The sequence below is a fragment of the Mirounga angustirostris genome, unplaced genomic scaffold (genome assembly GCF_029215605.1).
Source record: "Mirounga angustirostris isolate CCGP_5_RB_7025 unplaced genomic scaffold, mMirAng1.0.hap1 SCAF_6, whole genome shotgun sequence".
NCBI lineage: Eukaryota > Metazoa > Chordata > Mammalia > Carnivora > Phocidae > Mirounga > Mirounga angustirostris.
The window spans coordinates 98,459,356-98,477,964 of NW_026991714.1; the positions used below are offsets into that span (position 1 = coordinate 98,459,356).

At 36.3% G+C, this 18,609-nt stretch overlaps 1 protein-coding gene across 1 annotated transcript in view; it reads left to right on the forward strand.

The window, feature by feature from the left end:
* The window catches only part of TET1 (tet methylcytosine dioxygenase 1), a 142,621-nt gene that overhangs the window by 83,581 nt on the left and 40,431 nt on the right, over nucleotides 1-18,609 (forward strand). Inside the window, exons 5-6 of the mRNA XM_064594717.1 lie at nucleotides 4,060-4,150; nucleotides 4,713-4,806. Coding sequence (XP_064450787.1) covers nucleotides 4,060-4,150; nucleotides 4,713-4,806 — 185 coding nt within the window. The remainder of the gene's footprint in view (nucleotides 1-4,059; nucleotides 4,151-4,712; nucleotides 4,807-18,609) is intronic.

Genomic DNA, 18,609 nt, shown 5'->3' on the forward strand with positions numbered 1-18,609 from the left:
TTATTGTACATATTGTAAGAATGAATTCCTTTAATACTCTATTAGGGTTTATTCTTCCTATATTTAAAAGTATTTCAACCTATAAGCATTTTGTTTAAGAAATATGTTGTATTGTGAGATATAACATACATACACAGAATGTAAAACATATGTGCAGCTTAACAAATAACTATAAAAAGTATCTGTAATTGCCACCCCATTCAAGAACCAGAACGGGTTTGTTTCTTTTTCAATGCCTGGTGCTTTTCTGCTCTGCAATACAAAGAATGTCCCTATAAATGAAAATCCAGTCTTGGCCATTGAAGAATTTGTAAACCTTTTGAAATTTTAAAATATGAAATTGTTGTATGATATTGATTGCCTATAAAAAAACAAATAGTATGTGCAAATAGCTGATTTATGGAGCAATTTATAAATGATATCTATTTTGTGCCTTAGCAGTCATTGAAAGAGAACATCCAGGAACTAATAATTAGAATTTTTATCAGTGTATTAAAAGCCCTGAGAAAATCTTGCTGGACTAACGATTCTTAGGCAGGCCTTATGAGAAAGTCGCTCAGTATTTGAAATACATGAAAGCTGAATTTGAACCCTGTAGTGATTATTCACTGTCTATGGTCAAATTTCATGTAAGTGATCAAATAAAAGAAGAATTAATTTACTCAAATGTAGCTGTTAATAGAGAGATTAAATAGATTGTGTCATTAAAGTTTCATAGGTTGCTTGATGCCCTCATTATTTCAGCTTTTATACAACTTATGAGGACAGAATTTGTGAAATAACCTATTTTGAACCCAAATAGGTTTAATTATTAAAAGTCTTATTTAAAAAAAAATCTTAAAATATAGCCCCAAATCACAAAGATTTAAGATTCACCCTGAACAAAGGAAGTTTGTTTTGCCTGAAGTAGGTGTTCATTAGTACATTCCAGAATGGGTAAATGATTGTTTGGAAGGATAAACTATATCATTTTTATTTTTATTTTTTTTTAAACCACAATAGAAAAAATAGTGAAGTGTAGCAATGACTTTTTGCTTTGATTATCTAAAGTACATTTGATACTCTGAAGTCACGCCTTCCATTTCTCCACTTATCATTCAGCACAGTTTTGACAGCCTACCATGTGCCAGGCCCCGGGGATAGGCTCTTTTTAGAAGGATCTCATAATCTGAAAAGGATGACAGTGCTGAGTGGGGTTGAATTGGGAGAATGAGAGGTTCTTGGAGCAGGGACAGAAGAGTATAGTAATGATGACTTCTGTTCCAGATCTTTTACTGCAAGTCTGATACTGTACCACGACCTTGACTTGTTATATTCATCACATGCCTACAAAGGGAGGATGAGTTATCTCCATTTTACAAGTGAGGAAACTAAGTCATAGGAGGGGGCACAACTAGTAAATGATTAACCTGGAATTCAAAGACAGGAGTCTCAACTTCAGAGCCTATGTTTATAGCCTCCTTCCTCTTGTTTTGAAAATCTGAATTAAGAAAGGGGCAGTATTTTTCTGAATATCATTACAAATGGAAAAAAAATCTCAAATTTAAAATGCCATTAAAATGTATATATCTGAGCTAGTCTAATTTTACTGTGTGCATAATGTCAGTAGAATGATTGTCTAGTTTCAAGACTCTTTCCTTATACATTACATTGTAACTCGTCACCCTGTAGGAGTTGAGACACCTAGGCATTTAAAGTTTATTGAGCATTTGCAGTGGACTTGTGATTGTTTTATACATTGTCACATGTGTTTCTATAATCATTACATGTGAGGTTATTGTGCTCATTGTGTAGAAATGGGAACTTAAGAAAAACAAAAAAGCAGGGATGCCTGGGTGGCTCAGTCAGTTAAGCATCCGACTGTTTCAGCTTAGGTCTTGAATTGCAGTCATGAGTTCAAGCCCCACATTGGGCTCCGCGCTGGGAATGGAGCCTACTTTAAAACAACAACAACAAAAAAGCAGACCCACTCAGAAATCATCCGTGGAACAATCATATCTAAGAGTAAAAGTTTCCATGGAGGGGCACCTGGATGGCTCAGTCAGTTAAGTGTCCGGCTCAGGTCTTGATCTGAAGTCCACTTGAGATTCTCTCCCTCTGCCCCTCCCCCTGCACACTCACTCTCTCTCGCTCTCTAAAATAAAATAAATACAATCTTTAATTTAAAAAAAAAAGTTTTCCATGGAAGTATTGTGTTATAGCAAACTAAGAGTGATTAACCTCTGGATCACGTTTCCTCAATTTGAGCACTATTGGCATTTTATTTATTTATTTATTTTTTATTTTTTAAGATTTTATTTATTTATTTGAGACAGAGGGAATGAGAGAGAGAGAGCATGAGAGGGGGGAGGGTCAGAGGCAGAAGCAGACCCCCCGCTGAGCAGGGAGCCCGATGTGGGACTCGATCCCGGGACTCCAGGATCATGACCTGAGCCGAAGGCAGTCGCTTAACCAGCTGAGCCACCCAGGCGCCCACTATTGGCATTTTAGATAGGATAATTCTTTGATGTAGGGGAGCTGTCCTCTGCATCCTAGCCTGTTAAGGGGCATCCATGGCCTCTACCCACCAGATTCCAGTAATACACACACACACACACACGTACACACCTGCCCAGTTGTAACAACCAAAAATGTTCGCCAAATGTCCACTCAGGAAAGATCGCTCCTGGTTAAGAACCACTGCTCTAGTTCATCAGTAATAAGTTAAAATTTGTTCAGTGTATCTTAGGAAGCCACATATAATCCTATATTTTATCTGATATCCAATGAAAATGATTAAATAATGACCTTTTGCTATAGGTGCACCATGGCCAGAAATACATTACTCAGCTATTCTAGTTAGACATGATTCTAAGAGGCCAAGTTAAGAATACTGTTTTTGAGAAATATGTAATTCACAGACATAAGATTTCAAATAATACAGGGGCTCCTGGCTGGCTCAGTTGGTAGAGCATGTGACTCTTGATCTCAGGATTGTCATTTCAAGCTCCACATTGGGTGTAGAAATTGCTTAAAATTAAAATCTTTAAATAATAACGATAAATTTAAAAAATAAAATTTCAAATAATAGAGAAATATGATGCAAATGTCTTCTTGCAGTACCATTCTCTAAAGATAAAACCTCTGTTAGAGTTTTTTATATGAATTAATGTTATTACTTATTTTCATTTTGCTTGCAGTTTTAGAAAATTTAAGTCTTTTAAAATACACTATTTTTGCAATTCGCTTTGTTAAAAATTTAATGAGATCTCAGGTTTTTCCATGTTTGTAAATATTGGGTTCTTTTTTAAGCTATTTTATTTATTTATTTGAGAGAGTATGAGCAGGGGGTGGGGGCAAAGGTAGAGCCAGGAAACGGAGCAGGGAGCCTGACCTGGGCTCTATTTCAGGATCCGAGATCATGACCTGAACTGAAGGCAGACCCTTAACTGACTGAGCCACCCAGGCGCCCAGTGTTTGTAAATATTAGTTTAATAGTTTTATTGTTTTCCTCTATATAAACATCCCTTAATTTATTCACCCTAGCATTTAGTGACAGATGCTAAGTGTGTTTCTCTCTCTTTCTTTTTTGATATTACAAATAATTGTGACAAGTAACATTCCTGTGTACCTTTGCATTACAAATATATAATTATGTGAGCGTATAGTAGATAAACTCTTAGCAGTGCAATTGCTGAGGCTCAATTTTAATAAGATTCTGAGGCCCAGCTTTTAAAGATGTATTGCTCTTAGAAAACTTCTAATTTTGCACCTCAATTATTAAAAGATTTCTTTTAAAGCAGGAGATAGGAGAATAAATATGACCCACATCTTAAAATTTTTTGTTTTCCTCCTCTGATGCTTAGAGGAAGAATGAGATAGTTAGGAGCCTCAAGAAAGGAACAAGTTAAATTCTAGGGCCTATTGTCCTAGACTTTAATTATTAAAGTTTACCAAAACCTTGTCAGGATAAATTGTTCTGAATTGAAAAAGAAAAAAAAGAATTAATAAAAATAGCTCCTCCATGCCCCTGTGCAATTCTGTATAGCTTTGGGTCTAATAATCTTATTCCTTCCACAGATCGAGTTATACAAAAAGACAAAGGCCCATATTATACACACCTTGGGGCAGGACCAAGTGTTGCTGCTGTCAGGGAAATCATGGAGAATAGGTGAGGAAATATCCTTCCCTGTTAAAATCATTCATTATTGTGCACCTGACTCAATGCAGAGAGACTGATCTCTGGGAACAAATGAGAAGTGAATGGAAAGCCTTCAGGAGTATAATTCGGATGTTTCTTAGGGCCCAGGAAAAGAATAGTGTCCTGGTGTCCCTGCTAAGTCGCTCATCACATGAGCCTTTGGGCACTCAACAAGACACTCACAAAGCAAGGCTGTCTTTGTTAAATCCAGAAATACTTATTTTGATATCATTGTATAATGGTAGAAATAGTTAAAATTACCTCCAACAACACTGCATTCACATCCCTTAAGCTTGTCTTGGAGCCAGTCCATTTTTTAAATGAGTGATCTTTAAGGATAAGTAAACAGAATGGGATAACAAATAAAAATATTTGCCACACAAAAGTAAATTTTTAACAAATGTAAATTTTAACAATTGGGGTGTTGGGTTTCTGTACTTCTGTAAATCTGTATCTTCTGTACCTTAAGATGTTAAAAGGGTGTATCGCCATTAATTGCAATTATTTTCCCTCCACTGTGTTTTGTACTCAGGTATGGTCAAAAAGGAAACGCAGTAAGGATAGAAATTGTAGTGTATACGGGAAAAGAAGGAAAAAGCTCTCACGGGTGTCCAATTGCAAAGTGGGTAAGTATTTTGTACTTATGCTTTTTTCAAAAATGAATTTATTCCACATACAAAATTAATCAAGTTACTTTCCCTGAAAATGTGGATTAGAAAAGTATCAACTCTCATTATTCCCTGGGAAATAATAAGGAAATGATTTATCTTAGCCTGGGCTTTTTATGTTAAATGAACAAAAGTTCACAATTATTACCAAATGATCTTCATCTCCCCAAGGTCACCACTTTTACCAGTTTCTTGTGTACTTTTCAAGATCTTTTAATGCAGTTATAACAGGATAGCATAAATAAATGGTACTGAACTGTTCATACTGTTTTATAGCTTTTCTGTGTCTCTGTATTTTGTGATTATTTCCCAAGTCATTATCCATAGGACCACCTTAATGAGGGTCATACGATTCTGAGGGCAAAACTAAATTTTTTATTAAAAAAAAAAAAAAAACTAAATTTTTTATGACATACTCCCAAAACTGTTCCCATGACTACTTGGAGTTTTCTTTTCTTTCTTTCTTTCTTTTTTTTTTTTTCCTACTTGGAGTTTTCTAAACATGCAGAACCATAAGAAGAGCTGTATTCAGCTTCTTTAGGAAGTTCTCAAGTGAAAACCAAGTTCATAGCCAAATGTATATATTCAATAGGATATTCATATCCACACAAGGATATTAACGAGTTGATTTGGAATTTTTGACCATAGAATCATTTGAGATCCCTGTTCCATCATTTGTTAATAATGATGATGATGTAAAAAAAAAAAGTTTTTAATGATAATGATGGCAACAATGGTAATAAAATAATAGCAACTATCTTTTATTACGTATCAGGCACTATGTTAAGAACTTGATATACATTGCCTCATAAATCCTCACACAAGGACTCCATTATGATTTTGAATAAGGTAAAGGTCACTATTTTCATACATCTTCTGGAGAAAAACAAATGCAAAACAGAGGTAGGATTTTTTTTTTTTTTCCGCCAGAGGTAGGATTTAAACTCGGGTATTCCTAAAGCAAGACAATTGCCACACCCGTAGCTACTCTAGTAGTAGACTATTTGTCCTAGTTACTTTTCCAACTTTGGGAGGTGACAGCAGTTACAAGCACAAGAGCTGCACTCTGAACACTGAATACTTTAGGATGCCTCATTTCTTCAGTCTGTCTGGAGATAGATTGAAGTCTAGTCTTGTCAAAATACACATAAGCTCAGAGATCTGGGATTTCCCTTGTTTAGTTATCTTACATATAGTCAAGTGCACAAATCCTAAATGTATCTATTGAGGTTATTCTTCATGTGTATAACACTATCTGGATAATGATATAATCATTTTAGGCACCCAGAAGGCTCCCTCATCGCCCCTCTCAGTCAGTAATTCCATATAATGATTACTACTATTTTGACATTTATCTCCATAACATTTGTTTTTGTTTTTTAATGAACTTCATATAACTAGAATCATATAGTATATGCTCTTTTGTGTCTGTCTCCTTTCACGCAACATTTATAGAACATAGATTTAATGGCTGGAGCTCCAGCAGCCATCTGGAAGCCTAAATTGACGTGATAGTGGAAGCTACGTACTAGGGTAGTGGGAAGAAATATAGGAGCCCAAATTCTTGGTGATACCAGTAAAACTGCCATACCAACCTCAGCCCTTCTTAAATCTGAATTTCTTTAACATGGGAGAGAAACAATTTTTTTTTTACTTTTTTAAAACCAGTGATTTGCGGGTTTTCTATTATATGAAATAGAATCAATTACCAACTAAGATAAACTGCCTTCAATTTGTTATAATGTGTGAATTTTAGAACAACAGCAACAGAAAAAAACCCATTTCAGAACAAGAAAAATAAGTGAAGAAACTTGTGCTTGTTGTCTACTTTCTATTGATTGCCAGGCCCTAGGCCACATAGTGGGGATGCAAACATGAATTAAGATCTACCAGTCATTTCATTTTGTAGATGGAAAGAAAGAAACTGGCCCAGAGTTCTATCAGCCAGTTTGAGACTAGGCTTGCTGGCTACCGTTTACTTTACCCTCCAGGAACACATATATTTGCTGGGGTCACCTTGCCTCTCAAGAGCTAAATGAAATTTCTTTAAAATGCTCCGCAACTAGTTTTGAACTATTGTTTCCTTATTTCATGGATCAATCTCTTGTCCTATCATGCACTGCTTTCCACACTGTGTTAACTCAGCTATGAAAGTACATCCTTTTCTTAGTCCCCACAAAGCACTCATATCAGGCAGCCTCTATGTGTAATAGCTTGGGTGAAGATATCTCTAAACAATCGCCAGTGATGTTTATTTTTTGTTTTGTTTACTCTTTTGCAAAAGAAATACGGTTGATTCCAAAGCATTTTAAAGTAGGAAATAATGTACAGATTGCCCATTTTTCTATGGATTAATAGTCTTCCATTGATTTTATGGGAGCCTCTTTAGAAAATTGACATTTGTGATAAAAGTTGCAGATGGATTTCCACAGTTTGTCATTGTTTTTAACATTCAGATTTTTTAAATGAAGTTTTATATTTAAAATATTTTTTTAAAGTTGGGGAAATATTTTATAGATGAAAAATATTTTTCATCTGTTCTTTAATGATTTTAGTATATTGTGTCTTAATTAGAAAAATCTAGCACTTCTAGCTTATAAATCTTCCATTTTCTTTTTGTTGTATTTTAATTTCATTTTTCTGCATTTATTTTATTCATTTTGTGTGTGTAGAATATTGGTAACAACTTATATTTTTTTCAGATGACTACCCTGCCATCCGACACCACTTACTTAATTGTCCATCTTTTCTCCACTGATTTGTATTTGTTTATGTTAGTAGATTTTCAGTTCTGTTATCCCAATGTTGTGTCTCCTGTAAAGCATCAAATTAATTATTTAGGTTTTTGTATCTGATAGAGCTAATTCCTTATTTCAATTCTTCAGAAATTTCTTGACTTTTCTTGCCTTTTTTATCTTTCCATGAGTTAATAATTGTCTAATTGCAAGAATAAAGTCCTATTGGTATTATTATTGGAACCATATTGCACAGAAAATTTGGGGAATTTACTTCTCTTTGATGTTTAGTCTTTCTATCCTAGGTAGTATACCTCTCTATTAGCTAATGCCTTCTTTTGTCCTTCAGAGGTATTTTGATTTTTTTTTTTAAAGAATCTCTACACTCAACGTGTAGAGAACCCCAACCCCGAGATCAAGAGTCATGTTCCGCCAACTGAGCCAGTTTTAATGTTTTGTTTCTAGAGTTTACATGTTTCTTGTTTTTCCAGTTTATTTTTCTTGTGTATCAGAAGTACACTTGTGTAATCTATAGTGACAAATTTGTATTCTCCTTTCCAAATTTTATATTAATTTCTTTCTTTTCATTTAATGCAATTAGTCAAACAGGCTAACTCCAGTTTTATGTGGCTTTAAATATGGCCTAACCTTATCTTGTTCCTCTGTTTAGTGGGAATTTTCCAGAGCGTTCTCATGATCAGGTCATCAGGGAAGGCCTCTCTGGGGAGGGAACATTTAAGCTGAGAACTGAGTGACAAAAAAGAGCCAAGTATGCAAAGAATACTCTCAAGAATGCAGGGAAGAGCATTCCTAAGCAGAGAAAACAGCAAATACAAAGGTAAAAGAAGAGAGTATATTCTTTAATAATCTCAGAGGCGTCCAGTGATTTTAAGTAGGTGGAGAATGGAACCAGGTGAGGGTAAAAATGTATAAGCAGAAGCAAGAGCATGAATGAATTTATACACCATAGCGTGGAGTTTAGGTTTTAGTCCATGAACATGAAGCCTTGAAGCATTTTAGTTAGGGAGATGTTCTCTATCTGGTTTATGTTTTATAAAGATCATTCTAAGGAATTAACTGACAATCTATTAGTTATCTGTTGCTGCTTAACAAGTATTCAACTTTAGTAGCTTCAAACAGTAAACATTTATTATCTCATAGGGTTTTTGTGGGTCAAGAATCTGAGAGCTGGGGCACCTGGCTGGCTCAGTCAGTAGAGTATGTGACCTTTTTTTTTTTTTTTTAAGATTTATTTATTTGAGAGAATGAGAGAGAGCATGGGAATGGGCGGGGTTTGGGGGGCGCAGAGGGAAAGAACCTCAAGTAGACTCCCCGCTGAGTGCAGAGCCAGATCAAGGCTTAATCTCACAACCTGAGCAAAAATCAAGAGAAATTGAGAATCCGTTGCTTAACCAACTGAGCCACCCAGGCACCTGTGCATGCGACTTAAGCTCAGGGTCATGCGTTCAAGCCCAAATTGGGCATGGAGTCTACTTGAAAAAAAAAAAGTCGAGAATCTATGAGTAGCTTAATAGAGTGCTTCTGGAAGAGGGTCTCGCACGAGCTTGCAGTCATCTGAAAAATTTGACTGCGGAGTATGGAGTGGAGCTGGACGGGTCATTTGCAGGAGGCTTTTCCTTGATGGCTGTTCGCTAGAAACCTCGCGTTCTTACCATAGGACTTCTTAAGTATTTCCTCATGTCATAGCAACTTAGTTTTCCCCGTAGTGAGTCAATCAGTGATAACAAGGAAGAGACTACAATGTCTTTTATGACATTAGCCTTGGAAGTTGCTACACAAGTGAGTCCTATTCAGTATAGTTAGTTTTTTTTTTTTTTTAAGATTTTTATTTATTTATTTGTCAGAGAGAACACAAGCAGGCAGAGTGGCAGACAGAAGGAGAAGCAGGCTCCCTGCCTCTATCCCCATCCCAGGACTCCAGGGTCATGACTTGAGCCAAAGGCAGACACTTAACCAACTGATCCACCCAGGCGCCCCCGGTGTAGGAAGTTCTATGCAAGGGTGTAAATACCAGGTGGTGGCAGTCACTGGGAACATCTTGGAGATGCCTAACACAATATTCCATCTCTCTTCTTCACTAAAAATATCAATATGTTAAAGACACTACATTAGCATCATAAAATATATCTATCTCAGCCTTGTCCAGTGTATCTAATACTTGGGGCACCTGGGTGGTACAGTTGGTTGACTGTCTGCCTTTGGCTCCAGTCATGCATGATACCGGGGTCCTGGGGTTGGACCCCTCCGTCGTGCTCTCTGCTCAGCTCTCTCTCACTCTTTCTTGCTCTCAAATAAATACATAAAATCTTCAAAAAAAAAAAAGTATCAAATATTTAATATGTGATATATCTAATCTATCTGACTTAGTGCTATTTTTTTCTAAAGAGTAAGTCCTTTGTGGATCTTTAGTCACAAAATAATGCTATTATTAACATTTTTCATTATGTCAACAGACATTATCAGCAGAAAAGTTCATAAAATATAAATGTACGGTTTACCTATAATTATAAAGAAAATACTAATGAAGCAACTACCCAGGTCAAAAATAGAGCATTCTTAGATTCCCAGAAGCCCTAAAAACTTCCCATCCTGACTTTTGTGGCAATTTTTCTTGCTTTGGGGAGCACCTGGGTGGCTCAGTCAGTTAAGGTTCTGACTCTTGGTTTTGGCTCAGGCAATGATCTCATGGGTCGTGGGATGCAGCCCTGCATCGGGCTCTGTGCTTTGTCTGCTGGGGATTTTCTCTCTCCTCTCCCTCTAGTCCTCTCCCTGCTCACACTTGACCATGCTCTCTCTCTCTCTCAAATAAATAAATAACCTTAAAAAATGTTTTTTTTTTCTTGCTTTTTCCCTCCACTTACATGCTTCTCCACAGGATAGTATTGTTGTGCTTCATTTTTTTTGTATCTTGTCCTTACATAGTACCTTGCACATTTGCTGAAATAAATAGCAGAGATTGGTTCCCAATATCTGGCATTGATAGTTGACATAGGTTCATTAATCTATATCTCTTAAATAATTCTGAATCCTTTACTTTCTTGCCTGCCCATTAAGTATCAAAGGGTAAAAATATCCTTCGATGTGGCAGCTGGCTCTCCCTAGAGTAAGTAATCCAAAAGAGAGCAAAGTAACTGGTGGGATAAGTGGTGGGATTTTGGAGAATTCTTCCTTCTTGCCTTTCAAACCTTCTCTTATGTAATAATAATTACACCGATAGAATTTAGTGTATACCTCCTTTTTTTTTTATGAAGACAAATATGAAATCTACAGTTCAAAGATTTTGGTAGCAAGTTTCTGTTGCTATTATTAAGTCTTCAAGGGCTCTTAGGGAGAAAAAAGTATTTAGCATTTTTCAGGAAGCAGTGGTAGCAAAATTACTTTATTTTCCCTTTTGCAGTATTTCTTTCAGAATAAATAGAACATTTCAGTACGTAGTGATACATATCTGGCACTTTTCACAAATACAAAAACAATCCAAAATAAGGAATGAAATAATGCACAGTTGCTAAGCAACTTAATGAACATTTTGATATCTACTAATGACAAGTCAAAAGTATAATCTTGATAAAAAAAAGAATTTATATTCTGTATCTGTGAAAAAGAAAAGCTAGGTGTCCTAAATGATTATATGTTAGTAAAATCAAAATATTAATCAAACTTTATTTTTTGCAAACTTTCCAAATTATTTAAAATATTCGTATGTTCGTTGCAAGTGCCCAAAGCACTGCCCAGCACATAGTCAACACTGAATAAATTTTTGTTGAGTGAATGAATATAGAGCTTAAATAGGACTGCCTTAGAATATTGAATGTTTTGAATTTGAATTGGTATCTTGGAATAGTTTTGCTGTGGTATTCATTATTCGCTCTTTTCTGAGGAATGCAGAACTTTGAGTATTGGAATTGATAAAGTTGTCCATCGAAAATTTGAACTTTTGATAGAGAGAGGTTAAATGAAAAAAAGAGAGGATTAGGTCTCCATAGTCTCCATACTTTTTAGGACTTTATAACAGATTATTTTGAATAGCACTAGAATAATTCCTATATGGATGTTTTATGCAGGAATGAAGTAAGAGGAAGGGGTAGAGGAAGATCAGTCATTTTAAACTAAGGAATCCAGTAAACAATTAACTAGTGGGTTGCATTGTTCCACATTTATTTTGCATCTTGCCCAGTGTATATTTGTTTTGTATTTGATATTAAGCCCTGACCTAAATGAAATATTTTGTGATTTTGTGTAAATTTTTTCACCTTACATGCAGGCTTACATTTGTTCATCATGGTTGAATTCTATCCTATTTTTATTGTGCTGCACTTGCCTCCTTTTCTTGAAGGAGAGGCTTATTGCTTCTTTTTTTAATGGTCACACACAAAAAGCCTAACAGCAAATTCTAACTGGGCAGCACAACTTTCTGAGCCAATCTGACATTGCTTTGCCCTTGCTTTTAACACTGTTTTCTTCGCTAGGTAATCATTAACGCTCCCCCATAATTGTTAGCCTTCAGTAGATGTTTCTGACTCTTTTGTGTTGTCACTGTGGGTCTTGTCAGGGACTAGTTATCCTGTTACTCAGTAGATTTTGGTGGAAAGGATGTACTTTTTTGACGGAAAGGATGTAGTTTCTTGGATCCAGTAGGCTCTATTAACTCCTTATACTACTAACTCCCACCTCTCCCCCCACCCCCACACACACCCACCACAGTTGAGCCTCTGGGGTGGTGGCAGGAGTAGGGAGAAGATTGAAGCAGTAGGCTCCCCAGATGGCTCCAGTGCCTGATCAGTTCACACCAGGAAATAGTTCATGGGTTCCCCTCTGTAGGATTGTTTATTGGTCAGTAGAACAAGTGTGGAGATGAATATATACAATTTATACAAGTGAAGGTTTTCTGAGGTGACCAGAGTTTTGGAAAGGGAGTAAACCACGTATCCAAAAGTTTTCCAACGATCTTGCCTGGATTTATACATGTATGTGATCTTTCCCTTTTTGGTTCCTTTGTCCCAGGATTCTGCTTTAAATGTCTTTGGGCTGCATTTTTATTTTGTTTTATGTGATGAAATGAATGTACATATATATATATTTGTATATATGTGTGTGTGATCAAATAAACGTGTGTGTGGGTTTAAATGATAAATAATCAATGGGTTTTTTGGTTGGCCACCATCATTTTCTGTTGGCTCTACTTTGTCTCCCACGTGATTATTTGATATACTCAAAAATGAATTCCAATATAGTTAAAATACAGGGCTAATGTAGTTTCAGGTGTAACATACAGTGATTGAAATATTCTATATATTACTCAGTGCTCATTGGGACAAGTGCCCTCCTTAATCCCCATCACCTATTTCACCCATCCCTCCACCCACCTCCCCTCTGGTAACCATCCGTTTGTTCTCTATAGTTAAGAGTCTGTTTTTGGGGTTCCCCCCTTTTTTTTCTTTGTTCACTTGTTTTGTTTCTTAAATTCCACATATGAATGAAATCATATGGTATTTGTCTTTCTCTGACTAATTTCACATAGCATTATACTCTCTAGCTCATTCCATGTTGTTGCAAATGACAAGATTTCATTCTTTTTTATGGCTGAGTAACATTCTAGTGTGTATGTATACCACATCTTTATCCATTCATCTATCAGCGGACACTTGGGCTGCTTCCATAATTTGGCTATTATAAATAATGCAGTAAACATAGGGGTGCATATATCTTTTTGAATTAGTGTTTTCATATTCTTTAGATAAATACCCAGTAGTGGAATTACTGCATCATATGGCATTTCTATTTTTAATATTTTTGGGAACCTCCGTACTGTTTGCCATACTAGCTGCAGCAGTTTGCATTTCCACCAGCAGTGCACGAGGGTTCCTTTTTCTCCACATCCTTGCCAACACTTGTTTCTTGTATTGTTTTTATTTTAGTCACAAACAGGTGTGAGGTGATATCTCATTGTGGTTTTGATTTGCATTTCCCTGATGTTGAGAATCTTTTCATGTGTCTGTTGGCCATCTGTATGTATTCTTTGGACAGATGTCTGTTCCTGTCTTCTGTCCATTTTTTAATTGGATTATTCGGTTTTTGCATGTTGTTGTATCAGTTCTTTGTATGTTTTGGATACTAACCCTTTATCGGTTATGTCATATGCAAGTATCTTTTCTCATTCAGTAGGTTTTCTTTTAGTTTTATTGATTATTTCCTTTGCATAAAAATCTATTACTTTCAGGGGTGCCTGGGTGGCTCAGTTGGTTAAGTATCCAACTTTTGATTTGGGCTTAGTTCACTATCTCAGGGTTGTGAGATCAAGACCCGCTGGGCGTGGAGTTGGCTTAAGATTCTCTCTCTCCCACTACTCCCCCCTCAATAAGTAGATAAATAAATAAATAAAAATTTATTACTTTCGAATTTTAAAATCCATCTTAAATTTACCCTCTGAGATAATGATGTTTCACAACTTCCAGTATATACAAATTAAGTTTTGGTGTTAAAACTTTCAATTACATATGATAGACAACTGCTGAAGCATGTTGAGCAAAGAAGTGACAGGGTCAATATTACTTATAGTAAAAACTGATTATTCTACAACTTTATTAATTTCAGTAAAAGCTTACTTGATTAAATAAGCATTCGATTGTTTTGGAGCAGAATCTACCCAAGAGCATTTGCTCCTCCTTATATACTGAAATGGAAATCTTCGTGTGTGGTTTGGATGCAGTATTAGAAATTATAAAGAAGGCATCTGAGAAACTCCCTTAACTGTTAAAAAAGGCTTACAAATTCTTTGCTTATAATACTTGGGTTAACAATAAACCTTTTAGTTAATGTTAATTCTTCAAAAATAGAATTATATTTGTGTGTATATATATATATATATATCTAATAGTGTAATCTATTTCATCATTGTCACCTAGTAAGTAAAAATTGATATTGTGAATGAACTTGGATTTTAACTAGTAAAGTGTGGTTTCTTTTAAATGTTTATTAACCATTTGTATTTCTTCATGCAGTTACTCTTCATAACCATTTTTTGTTTTGTTTACATTATCTTTTTTGTAAATAAAACTTCTATTATATAGTTTGCCATTGTTTAATCCTAGATTTTCTTATAGTCTCAGTGCTTGATTGTTATCTTTGTACAGAAGTTTGAAATTCTTAGCAGGTCAAATCTATGTCACTATATACCTTCAGCTTTTCATGTTGCTAAGGAAGTCTTTCCTTGCCCTACTGTTATAAAAATAGTGTCTCTTGTGCTTTCATAATTTTATGTATGGATCAGGTAGTTAATTTGACATTTTTTCATTGATTTAAAATTCCATTTCATTTTCTACATGTCCATTTTTGCTGACATTGTTCACCCACTAGAGCAGACCATTGTTAGGCAGATACTATATGCTTTGCTTGAGCTTTAAAGAATATTTTTTTAAATTTAGAAGGCCTATTCCCTCTCATTTAAGAAAAGAAAAAACTTTGTCTGGAACACCTAATATTCTCTGTTTTTTTGGAAGTAGGGAGATTAGACAGCTGTTTAAATACTTTGTTTTTCTTTTGCCTATATAAATATATGATGACTAGAATCTAAATTTGCCTGCCCTAGTAGAAACCTCTCTTGGTCTTTTAGTTTCTTCCTTCTGTGCCCTAAAGATATGAAAACACTGTTACCTTCCATTTGCTTCTTTAGAAATTGTAACAGTAATTTTTTCAGGACAGTCTTCTCTCTCTACTAGTTTTTTTTATTTTGTTTTTTAAGATTTTATTTATTTATTTGAGAGAGAGAGAGCACAAGCAGGGTGCGGGGCAGTGGGAGAAGCAGGCTCCCCACCAAGCAAGGAGCCTGATGCAAGACTCGATCCCAGGACCCTGGGATTATGACCTGACCCAGTGTCAAGACACTCCACTGACTGAGCCACCCAGGGGCCCCTTTCTCCACCAATTTTATATGCATAGTAATGAGTTGTCCTAAACCTCCCTAGACCAGAGGTTATTTAGAATATCCTAGGTTATTGCTCTTTTTTTTTTTTTTTAAGATTTTATTTATTGGGGCGCCTGGGTGGCTCAGTTGTTAAGCGTCTGCCTTCGGCTCAGGTCATGATCCCAGGGTCCTAGGATCGAGCCCCGCATCGGGCTCTCTGCCTGGCCAGGAGCCTGCTTCTCCCTCTCCCACTTCCCCTGCTTGTGTTCCCTCTCTAGCTGTCTCTCTCTCTCTGTGTCAAATAAATAAAATAAAATCTTAAAAAAAAAAAAAGATTTTATTTATTTATTCGACAGAGAAAGAGGGAACACAAGCAGGGGGAGTGGCAGAGGGAGAAGCAGGCTTCCCGCAGAGCAGGGAGCCCGATGCAGGGCTCGATCCCAGGACCCTGAGATCATGACTTGAGCCGAAGGCAGACGCTTAACCACTGAGCCACCCAGGCGCCCCATGGTTATTGCTCTTGATTCTGGCCTAACCTACCTTAAGAGCTTCCCACGATTATTTCGATAGGTTGTCCCATCTAGACCAGGTTCTCAGACAGTAAGTTTAATATGTACTTTTCAGGGCTATTCATAATAGGCTGTTGAGGCAGAAAAATTTATAACCTAGGATAAGGGAATTCTGTCAGAGATTTGCTAGGAAATCTTTTCCTAATGATATCAGACTGATCTATCTTCTTTCTCTACCCTTTCTCTGAAAGTGCTATCCCAATGATCAACTAATTCCTTAACTGCCAAAGAAAATTCTAGGTCCTCATAGCCTTTTTTCAGCAGCTCAAACTATTGGTTACACTTCGCTCTTCTGAGAAGTTCATGTGTTGTTTGGCTTCTGTAACACAGCTTTTCCCCATCACTCCTCAGCTCTTCAATCAGCCTGTCTATAATATGTCATCTTGGGTGAGCTTATTGATGACCCTGCCTTAAGCAGTGACCAGCATTCTAATTACTGTTAAATCTTACCACTTGCCTGGATGAGAATAGCATATAGAGGGAGCAGGGAGGAGACCAAGTGTAATGTTTGGAGGCGAGGGTTCCAGGAAAGGCTTTGGGGAGATACTGACCCTTGAGCTACATCTTATATACACTGCATGCATCATCTTAATGTCAGAGATCCCAGAAATAGAACCAACTATGTATAATAATTTAATAATGGAGGTTTTATAAATCACAGAAGCCATCTGGTATCAATATAGTTAGCAGAATTCTTCCTTAAATAACATTCTTGCCTCGTGGAGCTTGCTTTCAAAATCTTAGCATTGCCTTTGTACTATCTTCTCTCTAGTGGCAAAGTCTTAAGAGTCCTTTAAGAAGAGTCTCCTCCATGAAGCCTTCCCACTCCAAACAGAAAGACTTAGCCCTACTTTGCATACTTATTCATACAGACCCCTTACAAATGTCTTCTATTACCCCCCTAACAGTATTACAATAGAAAAATACATTGCTAGTATTATCCCCATTAGTTGAAATGATACTGTACGTTCAATTTTGCATTTGAATTGTTTCACTTATGGTCGTATTTAATTGGCTTCCCAGGTGATTTCAATTCATAGCATATCATAATTAGACAAAATGACATCTTGCTAACCTGACAGTATTTTGGACTTACTACTAATTGCTTTCTCTAAATTCATGTATTTTTTAGTTTACATTAATTTACTTCAGATGTTATCTAAAACTTAATAAACACTGAATATTCATTGTCCCACAGATTGACTTTAATTCAAAATAGATCTTTTATTTTGCCAAAAATGTGTCCATTGCTCATCAGTTTATGTAAAAACTTACTCTTTGCCCTTCTTCCTTGGTTTCTGACAGTGGCCTGTTTTTTAAATCACTGGAGTTGGTACTTCCATCCAGAGATCTTCCTGTGGCTTATCTCTTGACCTATGACCCCACACATCCAGTAGCTCTGTTTTGGAATTGTCTTCCATTTCTATGGGTCATGAACACTTGAATCCCAAGCTTGTATTTTTTTTTTTTAAGATTTTTTAATTTTATTTATTTATTTGAGAGAGAGAATGAGAGAGAGAGAGAGAGCATGAGAGGGGGAGGGTCAGAGGGAGAAGCAGACTCCCTGCCAAGCAGGGAACCCGATGCGGGACTCCATCCCGGGACTCCAGGATCATGACCTGAGCCGAAGGCAGTCGCTTAACCAACTGAGCCACCCAGGCACCCCCAAGCTTGTATTGAGAATAAAATATACAATATAAAACTTTGGTCAGCACCATAGAAATATTTTTAAACTTATAATTTTAAAATAATTTCAGACTTATTCAAAAATTGCAGGAATAGTGCAGAATTTCTCTATACTCTTTCCTGACATTTCCCAAATGTAGCTTTTTACCAAATTAGCTTTTCTTTATTTTTCATACTCCCTCCTTCTCTCTCCTTTGCTCCTCCCCTTCTCTATTTTTTCTTAACAATTTAATAGTAATTTGTAAACATGACACCCTTTACCCCTAAATACTTTGTTGTGTTTTTCATAAAACCAGGACGTTGCAGGGCACCTGGTTGGCTCAGTCAGAGGAGCATGAGACTCTTGATCTCAGGGTCATGAGTTGAAACCCCACATTGGATGTAGAAATTACTTCTAAAAAAAATAAAAATTTGGGACGCCTGGGTGGCTCAGTCATTAACCATCTGTCTTCAGCTCAGGTCATGATCCCAGGGTCCTGGGATCGAGCCCCACATCGGGCTCCCTGCTCGGCGGGAAACCTGCTTCTCCCTCTCCCACTCCCCCTGCTTGTGTTCCTGCTCTCACTGTGTCTCTCTCTGTCAAATAAATAAATAAAATCTTTAAAAAAAATTAAAAAGAAAATAGTCTTAAAAAAAAAAAAAAAGCTAGGACATTGCCCTATTACCACAAAACAATGATGAAACTCTTAACAAAGCTACAGGACAATTATCGATGCTGTTATAATATCATTGTCTAATCTTTAGGTCTTATTAACTAATAATTTCCTTTATGGAAAAAGAAAGCAAATTTTGTCTCATGTCTAAATTCAACCCAGGATCACTTGTTTACATTTAGTTGTTATATACCATA